This window comes from Chlorocebus sabaeus, chromosome 21 (assembly GCF_047675955.1).
Source record: "Chlorocebus sabaeus isolate Y175 chromosome 21, mChlSab1.0.hap1, whole genome shotgun sequence".
In the NCBI taxonomy this organism is placed as follows: Eukaryota; Metazoa; Chordata; class Mammalia; order Primates; family Cercopithecidae; genus Chlorocebus; species Chlorocebus sabaeus.
Window position 1 is genome coordinate 108,309,308 of NC_132924.1, and position 21,203 is coordinate 108,330,510.

General features: G+C 44.3%; 1 protein-coding gene across 3 annotated transcripts in view; it reads right to left on the bottom strand.

Moving 5' to 3' along the window:
* Positions 1–20,475, bottom strand: part of WDR91 (WD repeat domain 91) — a 38,372-nt gene extending 17,897 nt beyond the window's left edge. The window contains exons 1-6 of one of the 3 annotated variants that reach the window (XM_073009368.1): positions 20,428–20,475; positions 8,817–8,996; positions 8,032–8,239; positions 6,371–6,453; positions 5,226–5,356; positions 3,559–3,724 (exon numbers count right to left, since the gene is read on the bottom strand). In XM_073009368.1, coding sequence (XP_072865469.1) covers positions 3,559–3,724; positions 5,226–5,356; positions 6,371–6,453; positions 8,032–8,239; positions 8,817–8,963 — 735 coding nt within the window. In that variant the 5' untranslated portion in view covers positions 8,964–8,996; positions 20,428–20,475. Of the gene's footprint in view, positions 1–3,558; positions 3,757–5,225; positions 5,357–6,370; positions 6,454–8,031; positions 8,240–8,816; positions 8,997–10,628; positions 10,790–20,427 lie in introns of those variants that run through there. The other 2 variants (XM_073009367.1, XM_073009369.1) reach the window with 2 other exon arrangements.
* Between the last annotated feature and the right edge of the window lie 728 nt (positions 20,476–21,203).

Here is a 21,203-nt window from a genome sequence, read left to right on the forward strand (position 1 = left end):
TCATAATCTACCTGACTCCTACAGTTAAAGAGAGACACGGTAACCTCTGTCTTATCATTTGACCTTCTCACTCTGGAGACAGACATAAGTTGATACCCATTAATTTCCGGTGGACTGAGTAGGTCAGGAGGGATTCCAGAGCCTCACAGAGCTTACCAGGATGGCAGCCATCCAGACGGAGCAGGAAACAAGTTCCAGTAATTTGGTCTCACCTGAAGCTAAACAAAGTTATCCAGAAAACAGGCCCTCATAACACAGAAATCCCAGAATGAAAGACAGGCTTTCCCCTTCCTGTCAAGATCCTTGGGAAAAACCTTCAGGGCAGTGGTTGTGACCACTTACTTCTCAGTAACTGGGAGGTAATTTGACACTAATAAGAGTCACAAACACAGAAGCTTGTGGATGCTTTGCTTGCCTTACATTACAGCCGATTAAAGGTTATCTCTATAATGAGGTAATTTCCACGGCTCACCAAGTGGGTGTAAAAGGAGCAGAATTATCGCTGGCGGGAAGGATGGAGTACAAACTACAGGCTGTATGAGCCAAGCAGCAGCCCAGGCAAGCCTGCTATGGATGTGCCCTCCCTGGCTATTGTAATTAGAGATCCTAGAAGGGCTTGGGAAGTGTAGTTTTGCAGTTATTACCACAAAAAAAAAAAAAAGAAAAAATTGCCTCCAGACTCATATTGAAAGCCTGGAGAGTATTTGCCAGGCTTTCAATATAAAAGCAATCTATTTTGCATTTATTTTGCCATCTATTTTACAAGAATAATGCTATGAACATTTCAGTAATAATGACAACGGGTACAGCAACCAATTACAAGCAGACAAAATGCTGATGTGAGCAAAATTTACAACGCTCTCTATAAATTATATTTAAGATAGGAAAATCTAATCATTTTTACAATATTGCTAATTTAACAATAAAATACAGCCTATTTTTTGTGTGTGTGCTTATTCTTTAACAGTACAAAAAAAAAGAAGGGCTCTGGTGTGGTAGTAGCAAGGAAAAAAGATGACATGTTTAATCTACACTAATAAAGCAATGTGGCTTATTTAAAAACCAATGCCATTGTATACTGAGTTCAAAGCAGTATATTATCAAAATGGCAGGAAGTGATCCTTCCATGCCCTGCATTTAGTATCTGTGAGAGAGCATCTGGAATCGTACACTCAAATTTGGGCATTAATTGTAATAGTGGGATTGAAACATTAGAATGTCCCCCCAGAGCAGGGGGCCCAGGATGTGAGGGGAAATCATGCCATAGGGACAAACAGTTGAGGTGGGAGTTGAAGGGAGGATGAACAAGAGTGCTTAGCATGGAAAACATAGGAAGAATCATTCTATACAATAAGCCTTATTATTCTATGTAGCTCCAGAGGGCTAAGCTAAGATCCGTGAGGAAAAGTCATAAAGAAGTTTCTTCTAATAGCTTTCTAACATGCATATGTTCCTGCTTTGACAAGCAATGAGCACTGCATCTTAGGAGGCAATCAATCCAGACAGTGTACTCCTATACTCAGCAGAAGGTGGGCCAGATGACCTTCGAGCTTCCCTCTAACTCTAAAATTCTGTGATTTTCTTGAACCTCAAATCTACTAGTTATTTTTAGAAGTGAAACATTAATGCTGAATCTAACTCATCTACCACTAATAAAAAACAAGTGACCTGACTATTGGGTTTTTTTAGATTAGAGATATCTTTCGTCTTCACTGAAGAACTACAAACTGCTCTGTTAACATACCACACAGTGACCCAATCTTTGTTCCATTATATTTTAGAGGAAAGGTAAAGGCATGCTTTACTGCAAATCACACATTCTTATCCCCATTGCTTAGCTGTAAACTGCACAAGTAATTTCCAATCTCATTTCAACCTCACCATGTGACACACAGTTCCAAACCACATACAGTATGGCCACAGCTTACTCCCACAGAAGCTGTCTCTATGTTTTCTTTCAAGTTAGTGAAATTAAATTTCATAATTTCAACCTCATTTCAAAGGACTCAACATTCCACATGTCACTTATTAAACTTATAAAATGTTGCACAGTGAAAGATCCAGAAAGCAAGCAGTACAACTTACTCGGCCACATTCCACAGAACTGGAATTCTAACTTTAAGATTTGAATTTCAGAAAAATATTCATAGGAGTAACCATGATTGAGTTTTAACTGCCTGAACCCTCATGGCTGCTAAGATTAGAGGTTTTTTTTGCATTAATGGCACTTTAGGTCTCAGAACTAACATAGGCCAGGGCCTGCAGGAATATAACTTCTACTACCAACGTTTACTGAGTGCTGACCCTCTGCCAAGCACTCTTCTTCTAGCCACTCAATTTATCCTTCCCTGGGGAGTAAATACTATTATTATCATCCCAAGCAAACTGGGGTGAGTTTAAGCAATCTGAGCACCAATGAAAAACGAGGAGCCAGAGCTAAACGTAAAGTTGCCTGGCCCCAAAGCCCATGCTCTTTCTGATCCAGTGTCCTGCTCAGTGTCTCCAGCTCAACAATACCCAGCCCAAGTGCTGTATTCCAATGGCAGCCTGAGGCAGACCCCTACCTCCCTGGGTACAGCAAGCAGCCCCAAACTGCTGTGCCACTTGCAACTGGTCTCACGCCGAGGCTGGTAAGAGAAGAAGCCACAGACTATGACTGCAACTAATAATGCACTCAAAGAGAAAGTGTCCCTACGCAAGCAATAAACAGTCTGCAGGCATTTCTGAAAGCAATGAATTCTGACAATGTCTGCTAGTTAAACTAGTCAGTAGGACCCTTGGCTGTTTGGGACGTAAGCTGACATAAAAAAAAAACCCACTTGCAGTTTTCCATAAAAGTAGGAAATAGTGAAAATCCTTTGCAGAATCAGCAAATACCAACTTGTAGGCAAAATGCATGGATTCAGAGGTAATTCTTGATTTACTCTTTAGCCAAACACTATTTTTGTATCACCAAAAATTCAAAATTCTAATTGCCTGAACCCACACTTGAGCCACCAAAACATAGTCATAAGCCCTCATGAGTTCATAGGAAATTTATGAGAAAAGAGGGAGACTCTTCAAAGCCTGCTTCCTGTCATCAGATCTACTACTTCACCCAGGAAGCATCACAGACTTCAGAGAACTGGCACAGGAGTGCAGGCAGGGGAAGGCAACCCCTTGGGTCAGGAGACCGGGGTGTGAGGTCTGGCACTGCCTTGATCAGTGCACAAGCATCTACCTAGCATCTCAAACACCACAGTGCCTGCAGTCTAGCCACAGGTGAAGATGGAGCGGGGAGCCAGAACGCATTCGGTGGATTTTCCTCCTTCTCCTCCCAGTTCCTCCGCTACAGTCTTCTCTAGATTCTCATCCTGCAGAACCATCACTTTCTGAGAGGAAAGGCAGGGAAGGAGGAAGAAAGGTAATGAGATGTCAATTTAGAATCTCATCAACATGCCCAAGAAATCAGTCCTAAAGGGAGGGCAAATAAGTCTACACTTGACCAGGAGGTCTGGAAGCACAGGCAGTCGTCAGGGGCTTCTTGGCCACGGTTAGAGAGGCAGGACTTGTGCTTACCTGACCACCGAAGGACTCTTTCTTGGCCGAGCTCTGAGCTTGAGGAGGGCCCTGGGCAGGTGACAACCTTGAGGGGCTCTTCTTACTCTGAGGCAGCAGCGAGGACAGGAAGCCCACGCGAGGTGACTGGGAGAGGGAGGCATTCCTTTGGCTGCACACCATGGCACTGGTCAGCAAACACACCACAGGGTCAGAGGGCTGAAACGGGATGTGGAAAACCAAGAACACAGACCTCCCGGGCTATGGATGATATTAAGTGACCAGGCCTGGGTCAGGTCCAGGAGGCTGGGCTTTAAGGTGGTATTATCCTTGGTATCATCTTTTTGTACAAAGGGAGCCAGCAGCTTATCTGTTACAAGGGTGAAGTCTGCGGCTCTTCTTTGAGGGTCACAGTAAACTCAGAGCTGTCTTGTCCGATAGCCACTGGTCACGTGTGGTACTGAGCACATGAAAAGTGGTTAGTCCAAATCAAGATGTGCTAGAGATGTAAAATTCACACTGGAATTCAAAGACTTGGCATGAAAAGAAGTATAACATAGCTCATTAACATTTTGTTTATATCCATTACATATTGAAATGATGTTTTGAATATACTAGGCCAAATAAAATATATCACTAAAATTCATCTTGTTGTTTTTTTGTTTTTTTTTTTAACATAGCTACTAAAAAAGTTAAATTACATATTTGGCTTGCATTTTATTTCCATCTGAAAGCACTGGCTCCACCACCAGAGCTATGTCATCTGGTGCAGTACTTGGTTATGTGGAGGTCTGGAATCCGGCTGCCTGGGTTTGCATCATGACTCACCAATCACTATCTTCCTCACCTGTGTGTACCTCTGTTTCTTCAACCACTACTATTATTATCACCAGCTGGGGCTTCTGCTTTAACTGGCTGTCTGAAGGTCAAATACCTCTCTCTAATCTGCCTTCCTCTTTAAACCATCAGAGAGGTGCATGCTTCTACTGAGGAATGCATCCAACCTGTGGTTATCAATCTTTCCATACATGAGATGCTCCTTCCAATGCACAAAACCTTCCCCAGACTTTACCACAGTGGTTGTGTTTTTATTTATCCAGGCTACACATATCTGGATGTAGAGTTGGCAGAGCTCTGCAGTTCCCCAGCTCTAGGCACAGCCACAGGCTTGGAGGCTCAGAACTCCTAGAGGACTTTTGAGGCCATGGGGACCTTACTCATAAAGCTCTGAAGCAAGGCTGGACGTGGTGGCTCATGCCTGTAATCCCAGCACTTTGGGAGGCCAAGGCAGGTGGATCACTTGAGGTCAGGAGTTTGAGACCAGCCTGGCCAATATGATGAAATCCCATCTCTACCAAAAATACAACAAAAATTAGCCAGGCATGGTGGCATGCACTTGTAATCCCAGCTGCTTGGGAGGTGAGGCAGGAGAGTCTCTCGAACCCAGAAGGTAGAGGTTGCTTTGAGCCAATATTGTGCCACGGCACTCTAGCCTGGGTGACAGAGCAAGACTCCATCTCTAAAAATAAAAATAAAGCTCTCAAGCAAGAGCAGTGTGTGCCAGGAGGCTCTTCCGCAATTCTCCTTCAGCAGGCACAGAAGGCTACAGGCAAGGCAAGATCAGAGGGAACGGTGGGGCTGAGAGCACAAAGGGCAAAGAAAAGGAGAGGGCCGTCACACACACTCACAGTTCTGAGTCCCCCAGGCGGTCCATGTTGGAGACATAAGGAGGCAATTTGTGTTGGACCAAGGCCTCTTCCTCTTCTGGCTGTTGCTCCTCTTTCTTTAGGCGGTGGATTTCAGCTTGCAATGCAAAAAGCTACACAGGGGTGGGGCTGAGTTAGCCAATGATCTCACCTAACCTTCCCTCTGCGGAGGAAGATATCGAGACACATTGCATCCAAGCCCACTGGTCTGAGTGCCACCCGCCTCAGCATCAAGGGGCCCGTCTCACTCTGCTCACTGCAGACTGGGAAAAGTGACTGCTGTCACTGAACAACAATGAGGTGAGAAAACCAAAAACCATTAGAAATCCAAAACCCATTTTCGTTTTAATCATTCGACTTGCTTCCTCCTAGACTCACTGAGAAAAATAGCTCCACCCATCCTGCTTTGCTCTTTGGAATGGAAAAAAAAATTTAATGAATTACAGCGTTTTTAACCTTTCACCTGAAGAAAATTACATATACACACACCTCAAAACCCAAGAATCTTAAACCCCATAACCTAAACAGCCTATAATCTTCCTTTTCCTAACAATATCACCTACAGAGATTTCAGGAGAGAGAAATGTTCCTCAGGCAAAATGTACAGGCAAATGTGGGTCCCCTGGCTCTACTGTTTTATCAAACTAGAGAAGCATATAGCTGAGTAGGAACAACTAAATTATATCTGGGTTGTAAACTATATATGTGTGTGTGTATATATATAGTTTACATATATAGTTTACATATATACATATACGTATAGTTTACATATGTGTATAGATACATACACATATATAGCTATATGTGGAAAGATGAAACAGACATACGAAACCAGGTTAGTTATAAGGTGGCATGGATGCATATAGTCTTTTTCTCCTTAAAAGTTAATTACTGTTACTATATTGTTCATGCTATATATCTGACTTAAAATACGAATCTCATTTCTGGTTTTGAGAGACTGTTACTCTCCAAATTCCCAATACTGACTTTCTGGTAACTCATTTCCATCTGAGAAATTAGGTAGTGGCAGTGAAAAGCTGATTAATATAGTCTTCCACTGCCACTACCTAATTTTACACACAAAAAGCAGAAGTACTTCCCCAGGAGCAAGCCTATTCAGAACAAACCTTCTGACGCAGAACTTCATTTTCTTCTTGAATCTGGTTAGTCCTCTGACACTCCGCATCAAAGTTCAGGATCACAGGGACTGGTGCACAAAGTTAAACAATAAGCCAGCCCGTGAAATGTTTAAAACTCCTTCCCAAACCCTTGACACATCAGTAAAACACATGAGACACAGGGACACAGAGAACAGAGTACAGGAGCGGCGCTGTGGGCTCTTGTGGGCTTAATGAAATAGTCGCTCTCTTGTCTCCAAGACTTTCTCTAGGTCTGGCCTCATTTCATTCGGACAGACTCACAGACACATGACCATCTGCCTGGCCAGCCCACAGAGGGGACATAAATCCAAACCTAAGCATTTTCTCTCAAATACCAGCAGCAAAAAGCTAGCATCCAGTGGACTTCACAGCCAGTCTGAGCTTTAGGGAGGTCAGTACATTCAGCTAAAAGCAGCCCTGGAGGCCAGTGGCTCCACAAGAATACAGCCAATGAGGCAGAAAAGACCAGTCACTTGGCTTTGCCTCCCAGATTGAGCCTCTCCCTAGCAAAGGTTTGGATTGAGAAGAGAAAGTTTTCTGCAGATGGCATGGCCGCCCCAAGAACAACCACAATCTAGCTTGGGATACTGGTCCTTCTCCACTGCCTCAGGCAGCCTCAGTTAGGAGGAGCACAGAGCAGACAGGGCCTCAGAATTGGAAAAAGGACTGGAGCCCGTATGTGTGTAACCTAGTTTGAGGACCACTGAAAAGACTTCGAGTGACAGTTTCGATGTCACTGGAGGGCCCACGAGACTAACTGGAGAGCCCTCAGGATGAAGGGAGGGAGCAAGGGGGAGGAAACAAAGCAGCTCTGGCAAGGGTGGAATTCACACTCATCTGCGGCACAGAAAGGGTGAAGGCAGGAAAGGTGCGCTTCCCACCTCCACCACAAAGTGTTCCTCCCAGAGGCCAAAATGCCCGCCCATGGGTGGGCCTCTAAACACCCAAATTTATCAGTGCCTCACCAGCCAGCCCCATTCAAGCCAGACTCCCTCCTCCTCCTCTAAATTTCCAGCCTAGAGAGTATGAACGATGGCCTCGGGAGCTCTGGCTTGTACGTTTGGTAGGCCATAAATTATTTACCTGCATTCTCATTCATTCCCCCTCGCAAATATCCGCACATATATTCTTAAAGCTACTGTGTTTTCTGGCAACTTGAGGAACACTGAAGTTACTATTAGAGACAGTAACTCAAACACTAACGCAGGCAAAAGTTCCAACCCAAGAAGTCTTCTCATCTGTACCTAATCCCAGCAAAGGTACATCCCTTGGAACATGTTTCATGCACAGAGAGGATACTCTCAAGGCTGCCCAGTTTCTCCAAGCAGCAGCTGCCTTCCAACCCCAGTGCCTGCTGACAAAGTTGGTGCTAGCACTCCACTGCTACCACTGTCCCTGCCCACACGTCAGCTAATACTTCAGCAGCACAGTGTCAGAACTAAGATTCATGATTCCCTGGCTTACTGACAAAAACAACCACAATTTGTCCGGTCCCCTTATATGACCCATGAAAATGGTCCCCGGGCATTTTTGTAGAAGAAATGCCTGTATGGAAAGCAGCGGGCTATTGACACCGAGGCCTAGGGGCCTCAGGCTGGGTCCTCAGCCCCAGGCAACTGAAAGGATATGCATGCACTGAAACAGGACGCTCAGGAAGTTGTGCAGGGACACAATGAAGGTGTCGGCCCACTGTCGAGAAAAGTAGGTAGCAAAGGTGGGGTTGGTGTCCGGAGATGGCAGGAAGGGCAGGACAAACCAATCCTTCCACTCAGCCTGGTTCTGGAGTTCTGTGGCCTGCTTCGCAAAGAACTCCTGAGCCTTGTCATTTCTATTTGTCTGCCAAGACACAAGGAGGTAGCAAGGAGGGAGAAGAGACGGAAATCCAGAGGTAAGACTCTTCATCACCGTACAGCAGACAACCTTTGGCTATCAGCCTGCCAGGTAAGTGGCAAAATATAATTCCATAATATAAAGGAAATCATCACTCTTTTCTCAAGGAACTTGTCATTTCAAAGCTGGTTTAAACTGAAGTTCTAATGATAAATCCCATCCTAAAAATTAATCCCTAGCTGATGTTCAAATAACTAAGTGACTCATTCCTCCAGGTCAGCTATCATCTTTATTACTCAAACTTTAACCCAGCTACTTATATTCTTTAAAATACCACCTTTGTTTTAAGCTTATGTGCTTAGAATAAAAAAGGAAATAGGAATGGGGAAGACAAGTCAGATGATCTACAGATGACGGCAAGGAAAAAAAAGAAGGAAAACAGCCAAAAATAATTGCACTGTAACTGCTGCACTCTTTCCCATAGTCACATACAGAGTCCTCTCTAGGAACTGGAAGAAAATCTATTTCAGGATCAAAGAGCTCCTTCCACCAAGGGAAACAGAACCCCTGAATCAACAGGTACCTGGATTGTGTAGACAAGATAAAAGCGAAACAGGCTGGTTTTCAGCTTGTGGATGGTGGGTCTGTATATATCCTCCAAGCGGCTGAAGAGTCGACGCTCCAAGTAGCTCCAATAATCCCGAAGGGCAGCCAAGTCATACACCTGCATTAACTGCTGCAGCTGGTCCACAATCTTATCCACCTGGTAAGAAACATGGATGGAGAAGATGGTAAGGGACGGAAGGGAATTCTCCCCTCCATGGAATAAAGTATTTTCCTCTTGTCATGGCTTCTGGGTGTAAAAAAAAATTCGTAAGTTAGCAATCTGTAACATTTTCAAAACATACTAATGTAACGGTTTTTCAGTAGTTTTCTGATGTTAGAGAAGTGGTTTGACCCTCTAGCAAGCACGGAAATTTCAGGTGTAAAAGGGCTCTGGCCCAGAACGTAAGAGATCTGGCTCGAGATCCTGGATCTGCCTCTGACTTATTTGATCAATTTGGCAGTGCCAGACCAGGCACCGTGGCTCACACCTGTAATCCCAGCACTTTGGGAGGCCGAGGCGGGTGGATCACCTGAGGTCAGGAGTTCGAGACCAATCTTGCCAACATGGTGAAACTCCGACTCTACTAAAAATACAAAAATTAGCCAGGTGTTGTGGCGCGCACCTGTAATCCCAGCTACTCAGGAGTCTGAGGCAGGAGAATCGCTTGAACCCAGGAGGCAGATGTTGCAGTGAGCCAAGATCGTGCCACTGCACTCCAGCCTAAGTGACAGAGTAAGACTCTGTCTCAAAAAAAAAAAAAAAAAAAAAAAAAACGGCATTGCTGCTTAACTGTAGTCTCAGTTACCTCACATTTTTTAAAAAGGGGGTGGGGTGGAGAGAAGAGAGTATGAGAGGATCTCCACAATTCCTGGATACCAAGGATCATAAGAAGGTGCACAGACTGACTCCTTCAAGTCATCAGACTTCCACTGAAGCCGTGGTAGCTGCTCAGAGTGTCAGCCAAGGAAGTCACCTCCTTGTGAGGAGCAATTACAGCAGAGTACAGAATCTGGAAAAGGGTTTAGATATCAATACCAATCCAACACCCCTAGCTTGTAGATCAGGCCACTGAGGCCCAGAGGGATGAAATGATTTGCTTTTGCCACTAAATAGCCACTAACTTTGACCAGGCAGGAAACCAGATCTCCTAACTCCCCTCCAGTGCTCTTGCTGTTAGCTCACTGCCTCTCATTGAAGTCAGTACATACAAACATACAAATCACACACATACACATTCCAAGAACCTCGCAATGCAAAATCATTTTAGAGTAGGGGAAGTCTGGGTTTCTCTAATGTGCCATGAGGTCTTCCACAACTACAGAAGCAAAATTGCCAAGGAGTCCCTGACGAGGCCATTTTAAACAAACACCGCAGGTACTTGAACACAGCTAACGTTTTGAACTGCAGACTTCTTTGCTTCCACTGCCATTGGAAGCCAACACGAATATCTGTTGCCAAAACGCAACCATCTACCTAACCTCGGCTCCTAAAACCTCATCGCCATTCTGGCCAAGGAGGCGGGAGTGGAGACAGAACCCTGGACCAGAAGCCGGGGCATCGGGGCTCCAGCTTCGGCGATGCTCCTGACTCGGGGGGCGGCTTCACGCAGGTCCCGTCCGTCTGAGGGCCTCAGTTCCTCATCCGTCAAGCTGGGGTCGGACGCGCTGAGGTCTCCAGCGCCCCGGCGCGAGTGACAGCGCCGCTCCCGCCCCGGAGGCAGTGCTGGGGGAGCCCGCTCCCCGGCTCCCTCGGGCCGCCTCTGCCCGCGCCGCTCCCGCCGGCCCTCACCCGGAACCCCTTCTCCTTGTCCGCCTTGATCTCGGCGTCCAGCTGCCGCAGTGTGTGCGTGAACCCGCGGAAGAGCAGGTACTCGCGGACCAGCTCGTCAGTGCGCTCCACGGCCTCCGCCATCGCAGCGCCACCGTCTTTAGGGGTGGAGCGGCGAGGGACGGAGCGACGGAGGGGCGGGGCCTGGGAGGGATGGGGCGGGGCCGGGCGCGAGCGCCGAGCACGTCACGACGAGACAGGCCTACCAGTCCGCACGCACCGGGCGCCCCAGCATGAGGCCCCGCCCCTCTGCTGGCGCCCCGCCCCCGGCTCGCCCGAGGCCCCGCCCCTGAGCCAGTCCCACCCCGCCTGGCCGCTCCGGTCATCCTCCCCCCGCCCGAGGGGTGGCGAGGGGGGTCCTGGCGGCGCTGGCGGCAGCTTTGTCTGAATTACTGAAAGTGGCGGCTGCCACCCAAGTCAAGCAAGACTGGACCTTAACATCCCAGGTAGTCACGAGGCGGGCAGGGGGTGCGGCGCCCTGTTGGTTGGCGTTACATCGCAGAGTTCACGGTCCCCTGCCCTCCTCGTACAGGGAGGAAGCTGGAGCCCTTAGAGCAGAGTGACCTCCGTGAAGCCACAACCACGCGTATCCTCAGGGAGCGCTAACTCCCCCAAAGCCCTGCTTTCATTAGTAAGACGAATTGGCTACACAGCAAGATAACCAAGATGCACTGCTAGGATAGGCAAATTTCATAGGAGTGTATGTACGCTATAGTCCTAGTTTCTTGTGGGAAAAAAAAAAAAGGTATGTGTGTGTATATTTTTAAAATTCAGTAGGATTCTACACCAAGTTCCTATGCAGTCGGACCTCTGCATCCTCGGGTTCCGCATTCGCGGATTCAGCCAACGAGGATTGAAAATATTTTTTCCAAAGTTTCAAAAATAAAAAATATCCGGGCGCAGTGGCTCACGGGCGCAGTGGCTCACGCCTGTAATCCCAGCACTTTGGGAGGCCGAGGCGGGCGGATCACCTGAGGTCGGGAGTTCGAGACCAGCCTGACCAACATGGAGCAACCCCGTCTCCACTGAAAATACAAGATTAGCCGGGCGTGGTGGCGCATGCCGGTAATCCTAACTACTCAGGAGGCTGAAGCAGGAGAATCGTTTGAACCCAGAAGGCGGAGGTTGCAGTGAGCCAAAATCGCGCCATTGCACACCAGCCTGGGCAACAAGAGCGAAACTCTGTCTCAAAAAATAAATAAATAAATTAGCCGGACGTGGTGGTGCAGCCTGTGGTCCCAGCTACTTGGGAGCCTGAGGCAGGAGGATCACTTGAGCCCAGGAGGTCAAGGCTGCAGTGAGCTGAGATTGCACCACTGCACTCCGGCCTGGGTGACAGAGCAGGACACCGTCTCAGTTTAAAAAAAAAAAATACCATTTTTAAAAACAGAAATTAAATATAGCTTAACAACAACTTACATAACATGTACAATGTATTCAGTATTATAAGCAATGTAGAGATTAATTAAAGTATACAGGAGGAAGTGTATAGGTTAGATGCAAATGCTAGGCCTTTTTACGTCAGGGCATCCATGGATTTTGGTCTTCTAGGGAGGGTCCTAAAACCAAACCCCTGCAGATACCAAGGGACAATTGGAGTGGTTTTATCTGAGAGGTGAGACTATGAAGGCCTTCTTGTTTTTAACTTTCTTTTTATTGTTGAAGTTTTTACAAGGTGTACGTATTTTTGTAAGTAGGAAAATAGCCAATATCTTTGAGCCTTGCTTTCTTCATCTGCAAAATGGTGACAATAGGCCGGGCGCGGTGGCTCACGCCTGTAATCCCAGCACTTTGGGAGGCCGAGGCGGGCGGATCACGAGGTCAGGAAATCAAGACCATCCTGGCTAACACGATGAAACCCCGTCTCTACTAAAAATACAAAAAATTAGCCAGGCGTGGTAGCGGGTGCCTGTAGTCCCAGCTACTTGGGAGGCTGAGGCAGGAGAATGGCATGAACCCAGGAGGCAGAGCTTGCAGTGAGCTGAGATCACGCCACTGCACTCCAGCCTGGGCAACAAAGCAAGACTCTGTCTCAAAAAAAAAAAAAAAAAAGGTGACAATAACACCCACCTTGCACAGTAGTAATGAAGATTTAATAAGACAGTGTATGTAAAACGCTTAGCACAGTGAATGGCCTATTGGTAAAATGCAGTAAGTGTTCCCTTCTCCTTCCCTCGAATGCTGTAACTTTTCACGTTTGTCAAAATACAACTCAGAATCATTGCTGCCCCTCTGCTCAGACCCTCCAATCCTACTCTATGGAAATTCAGCTCCAAAAGGGCTCTGATCTGCACTAGAGAAAGCCAAAAAGATAGGACAGAGCAAGCCACAGCAGGACAAGACAGACCTTGTTCTGTCCTCTTTGTTTGCCCTACCTGTCTCCACAAGTGTACCCTCCAGGCAGCTAACCTCGCCTCGAGGGCAGGAAAGGAGAGTCATGACTGTGACTATTGGGAGACTAACTCCTACTTTGAGATCTCAGATCATCAAAGTGAACTTGGAAAATTTGGATGAGTTGCAACCACCAAAGCTTCCACCTACAGGAAAGTTGTGAATTAGATTTCCCTAAGGGCACCTGAAGTCGGCAACCATAGATCTCACCTCCCCCACCTCCATCTACCCTGACACCTCCCAGACCAGAGCCTGTAAAACCAGCTAAGATCAGTTTTCTGATCAATGAAAGGCAGCTCCTCAGAGCTTAAGCACAAGCCCTCTGTTCTACCAGAATGTCTTCTCCAAAATACTCACATGGATAGCTGCCTTTCCTCCTTCACGTGTTTGCTCAAATGTCACTGTCTTAGTCTTTTTGGGCTGCAATTTTTTTTTTTTTTTTGGAAATGCCATGAACTGGGTGGCTTATAAGCAACAGAAACTTATTTCTCATAGTTCTGGAGGGTGGAAAGTCCAAAATCAAGGCACTAGCAGATTCGTTGTCTGGTGGATGCCCACTGTCTGGTTCATAGATAGTGCCAAGTTACATGCTCAGTAGAGAGCATCCATTGCCATAGCCTTTGATAGATAAATCTTTTCTGACTGTAGTCAGTTCCATAAAAAGTCATAAGCACCTCTGAAAACTGGAAATGGCCCACCATGATCCATCCAGTAATTCACAGGTTTCCTATTGATAGCCCTCATGCTTGTTGTAGGAGGTAGCCTGTGTATACGTTGTTTCGCCCACTGAAAATCAGTAACATACAAGTTAAACCAGATACCCTTTTTCACTTCTCAAGTTAGTAATTTTTTTTTTTTTTTTTTTTTTGAGACGGAGTCTCGCTCTGTCACCCAGGCTAGAGTGCAGTGGCCGGATCTCAGCTCACTGCAAGCTCCGCCTCCCGGGTTCATGCCACTCTCCTGCCTCAGCCTCCCGAGTAGCTGGGACTACAGGCGCCCACCACCTCGCCCGGCTAGTTTTTTGTATTTTTTAGTAGAGACGGGGTTTCACCATGTTAGCCAGGATGGTCTCGATCTCCTGACCTTGTGATCCGCCCGTCTCGGCCTCCCAAAGTGCTGGGATTACAGGCTTGAGCCACCGCGCCCAGCCTCAAGTTAGTAATTTTTAAAATTTATTGCCCGCTGTTGGTGAACATAAAATGAAAGGGGCATTGTCATTAAGCTTCAGAAGGAGCTACTTTTCTAGGAGTCAATTTATCAAAACTTCCAAAATGTTTCTACTCTTTAGCCCAATGATCCCACTTAATTTCTTTAATTTCCCTTACAGAAATAATTTTTAAAATAAGCTGAAAAGAAAAAAAAGGCTGGGCACAGTGGTTCACACCTGTAATCCTAGCACTTTGGGAGGCCCAGTTGGGAGAATCACTTGAGGCCAGAAGTTATGACCAGCCTGAGCAACATAGGGAGACCCCTTCTCTATTTTTTTTAAAAAGAAAATAAATTAATGTAAACATTAAAAATAAGATTTATGCAGAATATTTCTTTTATAAGAGTGCAACGTATCTTTAATAATGGAAGTTATTTACAACAGTGAAAGGTATAAGTATTTAGAAGTTATAGTGAGATACCCTCCAAGATCTTGGGAATGAAGAAATTGTACTTTCCACTGAGAGTTAAACTGCAAAATCAACCTAAGATGGTGTAGAATCCAAGGATGCAAAATCAGTGGAGAGAGAAAAGATACTAGGCTCACTAGCTTTGGTTGAGGGCATTCACTTCCAAAATAAATATTATGTCAGTCGGAAGAGGTTTTAACACAGGCACACAGAAACCAGAGAGTGCCATGGGCAGGGCCCACGCTCACGTGCAACATAGCCGGCACTCGTCCTACGTTCTGACCTATGGCAAGGCCATCCCCAAGATGAGAAGGTGGCACTAGACCATCCCAAAATTGGGCCCGAGAGGCATCCCACTCCCCTTTTCCTGGTACAAAGCTCACAACAAGACCATTTGTGTCCTCCAGCACTTGACTACATGGAAACATAGCATTCCAGTGTCTTCCTCCTGGTAAACTAAAAGGTAGTTTTTGATTACAATAGTTTTCCAACGTAGGTGGAAAGGATATCATTTATGCCAGTGCTACCACGAATAGTCCCTGTGTGGCAGTTATATGTCTCATTCAGAGATTTACAAAGTGACATCATGATATCTTCCTCAGGCCCCTGTGCAATGAGGTCAGCACAAATCAGCCTTTCAGAACTTAGTCACTCCTGGGGACTACAGGAACCAGTTCCAGCAGGTCTGTTCACACTAGTTCCACATGCAGGAGTCTTTTACTGATTTCTACAAGGAGAAAGAAATCTCAAACAACCAACATGTTCAACATTAGAGGAAATCTTATACATTATGCTACATCTATCCCATGTAATATTATGCAGTTGTTAAAATTTTTGTTTTTTAAGAAAATTTAATTATTTGGAGAAATAGTTATGCTACAATGTGTTCAAAATTATGATTCACACTCTAGAAACCAATTTGGCAGTTTCTTACAAGATTAAGCATGCAAATACCATACAACCTAGTAATGACACTCAGGTATTTGTCCCAGAGAAATGAAAACTTAGATTTTTACATAAAAACCTGTACACAAAGGTTTATTCATAATAGCCAACACTGGAAACAACCCAGATGTCCTTCAACAGCATGACTCCATGTATAGAACCTTTTTGAAAAGCCAAAATGTAGAGATGGAAAATAGATTAGTGAAGGCCATGAAGAGGGATGGGCGCATGGGAAGGGGGTGAGGAAGGAAGGGGCGTGATTTTTAAAATGGCAACACAAAGGATCCTTGTGGCACTGGAATTGTTCTGCATCTTGACTGTGGTTATGGATGCACAAGCCTAACATGATAAATTGTAGAGAACTAAATACACACACATGTACAAGTAAAACAGGGAATTTTGAATAAGATCAGTAAATGTCAGTATCCTGGTTATTATATTGTACAAGATGTTACTATTGGAGAAAACTGAGTAAAGGGTACAATGAGATCTCTCTGAATTATTTCTTTTTTCTTTTTTCCTTTTATTTTTAGTTAGCATGTAATAATTATACATATTTATGGGATACAGAGTGATATTTCTTTTATTTATTTATTTTTTCTTTTATTTATTTATTTATTTATTTATTTTGAGATGGAATCTCACTCTTACCCAGGCTGGAGTGCAATGGCACAATCTCAGCTCATTGAACCTCTGCCTCCTGGGTTCAAGTGATTCTCCTACCTCAGCCTCCTGAGTAGCTGGGATTACAGGCATGAGCCACCATGCCCAGCTAATTTTTTTATTTTTAGTAGAGATAGGGTTTCACCATGCTGGCCAAGCTGGTCTCGAACTCCTGGCCTCAAGAGATCCACCTGCCTCGGCCTCCCAAAGTGCTGGGATTACAAACATGAGCCACCGCATCCGGCCCAGAATGATATTTCAATACACATTTACAACATGTAATGATCAAAGCAGGGTAATTAGCATATCCATCACCTCAAACATTTATCATTTATTCACACTGTAAACCTTCAAAATCCTTTCTTTCTCTATATTATTTCTTATAACTGCTTATTAATGTGTAGTCTATAGTTATATCAGAATAACAAGTTTAATTTTAAAAAGTTGATACAGAAGTATAGGTGCAACACCATTGCTTTGCATATTCTTAATCGTATGTACACACAAAAAATCTTAAGTATTGGCTCTAGGTAGTAGAGATGTTGGATTTTATAAGAGATTTCTGAGTTTAGGCTTTTTAATATTTTTCAAATTCCTTACCATGAACATATATTCATTTTGTAATTTATAAATATAATGAATATAATCTTTAATCATAGCACATTCATTTGTAATAACAACCATACCTTAGTGCTAACTCATACAAAGCTTTTATCAACTAGCCCCCCAAAATTTTTATCAAATAGCCCCCCCAAAACTTTTATCAACTAGTCCCCCCAAACTTTTAGACATAAATTGCCGTGAAACTAAGAATTTCCAATCCTGTACTTCTACAATTAAATTTTTGGAACCAAATCTAGGACCCCACAGCTGAACTCCGGTTACCAAGTTGTGTCATTTCTCTGGCTCCCAGCAATCATGTGCAAATTAAAGACTTTGGGCCAGAAGGACCCTGAGCTTCTTTCACCCTTACAGTCCTCGGCCTCATGCTGCTACCAAGAACCTTCTGGGAACTTTGGTCTGTCTACTTAGAGATAATGAATTCTAAAGAGAGAAAATGAACCGCTTTCTCTCAGGTCTCAGACTATGATCATATCTCCTTGAGAAGCAGCTCAAATTAGTGTGAGAACCTGCCACTTGCCTACCCTACCACCTTCCACCCCAGCAAAGTCCCCATTAGCTCAGGGTATCAAACCACTCATAATACTGCTAGATGGTCAGTGGTAGGAATTTGCAAGTTTATGGGCCTGTAAAATCATTCACTTTCACTGCTGAAATGATTCAAGTCTCCTAGGTTAAAAAGTAACATGGCCTTCACAAACATCAACTGGAGCACAGCATGGGAGAATTCCAACTCTGTTGCCACATTTCCTAAAAACCAAAACCATTTCTGCCTTCTGCAGTACCTGTGTGTTCTGTGTCATGGTGCATGCTAGTATGAATTCTCCCTCTTCCAACACATCATTGTCATCCTCCTCAGGGCTTCTCTTCATATCATTTTCCACTGTCTGTGAGGGGGTCACCCAGCACTTCTCTTAGGGAAACCTTCTATGTCTCCTTGTATCAGGAGGATCTGAGTCAGTGACCACATCTGGTGGATTCCACTTTCCTGTGCAGATGGCATATAAGCTAGCTGTCCATCCTCAAAATTCCCAGTATCCACCCCAGATTGATGTGTGCTTGCGAGACACACACATCCACAATTGTCTTGTTGCCAGCCCAACAGGGTAAAGAAGGACTTTTGAGCCTTATCTGTGGGTCCCTTCCTTTGGCTGGCTTTGCCAGTACAGCAGAAATGCCTCCCTAAGATGGGCCTCTTCAACAAAGAACCCAAAGTCAAGTTTACCTGGTCTCTGTACTAGTTCACATACTTAGTTGCTAGTCCACACCAAGGTCCACTGAGCTTAAGCAGACATATTTATATTTATTTTACACAATAATCATATGTCTGTTGGATGTAATAATAAAATATTTGGACATATTTTGTGCATCACTTTTTATTCTGTTTTTCTGGTAATTCATTTTTGTTGCATTTTATAAAAGTTTCAGTCAATATAGATTAGAAATAAAAAATAATTTTTGAAAACTTGGTCCTTCAAGACATATGATTTGGAAATTGCCAGTCTGGGTGACTTGGAGGGAATTAGCCTATAGCACACACTTCGACAAACATTACTGTCCAGGTTCATATCACCATACTGCATCCCTGGCTCAAAAAGTCAACCTCTGTCTTGAAACTCACTCTAGACCAGTGATTTTCCCTCTGGTAGCATATTAAAATCACTAGAAAGCTTTTATTTTGTCTTTTCTTGTTGTTATTTTGTTTTTATAGTTGCTGGGTTTTTTTAAACAGGGTCTCTATTTGTTGCCAAGACAAGATTGCAGTGGTACAAACACAGCCCACCGCAGCCTTAACCTCCTGGCTCAAGCGACCCACAGTCTCAGTCTCCTGAGTAGCTGAGACCACAAGTGTGTGCCACTAAGCCCAGCTATTTTTTTATTTTTTGTAGAGACAGGGTCTCACCATGTTGCCCATGCTGGTCTTGAACTCCTTCCACCTCAGCCTCCCAAAGTGCCACGATCGCAGGCATGTGCCATGGCACCTGGCCAAGGGAGCCTTTAAAATACTGTGATAGAGGCCATACTCTAAATCAACTAAATCAGGATCTCTCAGGGTGGGAATTTTTAAAAAGCTCCCCAAGTAGTTCAAAGGTACAGCTAGGATTAACAGTCCAAACCTTCTCAATTCATCATCTTGGACCATTTGCCTGGCCCTCTGTTGTTTTGTTTTTGTTTGAGGAAATATCTAGTCAATGTCTCTCCTTCCAATAATACTTTAAATTCAAAATTAAAGCAACAAATGAGGACGAGAAAGCACTTCTAGTATAGCAAAGACTTCCATTAAAGTGATAAGAACACTGTCAAAAATGCTCAAAATCAACTTTTGCAAAACTCCCAAAATTAGTCAAAGGCATGCAACAGTCTGAGGATTATTTATTCAGCTGCAGCTTGGTAAGAATGGCACACTTTTATCATTTTAATGCACCCTGTTCCCATCTCCCTCTCTGTAGCTCTGCAATAGCCTTGAAAACCAAGAAACTTACAGTAACAGTAGCTATGAAAAACAGCATCCAAGAATTCCCAAAAGGAAATAAAATGGGATTGGAATTCCCAAAAGCCTCATCTCCAGATAATTATCACTATTTGATTTTTGTGGCAGCTCCTTTAAAAGCTCCATTCTCAGGACTTGTCTTTATTTGGCCTAAGGTTGGTCTGTATGAACAGTCTATGGGTAGGGAATTTGTCAGAGATAATCATTAGCAATTGTTTAACATCACAGCTGCCTGAGGCAGTGCTATCAGTTGAGGCTTACAAGAGACTGGCTAAAAAACCAAAAAAGAAAAGTGAAATTAGATCTCCATAGGGGACATCTGGACATTCATAAAGCTCCAAAATATTCCATGGGATTTAGAAGGCCACATACATGTGTGCATGCCCAGAAAATAAGAAGGCTCTTTTCTCCTACCTCTGGCTGACTTTGAGGCTCTGTGCAAGTGACAAGTGAAGACTGAGGCAGAATTGTAAAGTGAAAGAATGTTGAAGTCATGCCCTACACAAGTGGTTGCCTTGGCAAAGGCCGGGAGGCTTATTGGTTCAAGGTATTTAGGGACGTCTCTGTCCAATCACTAGATGACCACTAAGTTAACCAAGCTTAGGTGTCTGTGGCTATACATGACAAAGAATAAAGATTTTACATTGGGAGGACGAGGTGGGTGGATCATGAGGTCAGGAGATCAAGACTCCTGGCTAATGCTGTGAAACCCCATCTCTACTAAAAATATAAAAAATTAGCCAGGTGCAGTGGGGGGTGCCTGTAGTCCCAGTTACTCAGGAGGCTGAGGTAGGAGAATGGTGTGAACCTGAGAGGTGGAGCTTGCAGTGACCCAAGATTGTGCCACTGCGGTCCAGCCTGGGCAACAGAGCAAGACTCTGTCTCAAAGAAAAAAAAAAAAAAAAGATTTTACAAAGTTAGTCCAGGGAAGTCACTGGAATAATAGTAAGTGTGTTAGTTTGTTCTCACACTGCTAATAAAGACATACCAGAGACTGGGTCATGAATAAAGGAAAGAAGCTTAATTGACTCACAATTCCACATGGCTGGAGAGGCCTCACAATCACGGCTGAAGGCAAATGAGGAGCAAAGTCAAATCTTACATGGCAGTAGAAAAGAGAGCTTGTGAAGGGTAACTCCCCTTTATAAAACCATCATATCTCGTGAGACTTATTCATTATCACAATAACAGCATGGGAAAAACCCAATCCCATGATTCAATTACTTCCCACCAGGTCCCTCCCATGACACATGGGAATTATTGGAGCTACAATTAAAGATGAGATTTGGGTGGGGATACAGACAAACCATATCAGTAAGCAAATAAAAAGCAACAATAAACCCCAAGGAAGGGGCAGAATCTGATTTTCAGAGGTGTCACATTATATTATATAAAATACCCATTTTTGGCCAGGTGCAATGGCTCATGCCTGTAATCCCAGTGCTTTGGGAGGCTGAGAAAAGAACTTATCGTATAGAAAGGAGACTCAGTAAGATTAACAATGAACTTATCAGCAGAAATAATGGAGTTCAGAAGGCAGTGAGATGACATAGTCAAAGGACTGAAAGTTAAGGGCTGTGAACTAATGATTCCATATCCAGCAAAACTATACTTCCAAGATAAAGGAAAAATATATTCCCATATAAACAAAAATTGAGAGGATTTGTTGCTGGTAGACCTGCCCTATAGGAAATACCAAAGAAAGTCCTTTAAACTGAAAAGAAAGGGCACTAGACAATAATTTGAATTCACACAAAGAAATAAGCGCTAGTAAAGGTAATTACATAGGTAAATACAAAAGACAGTAAA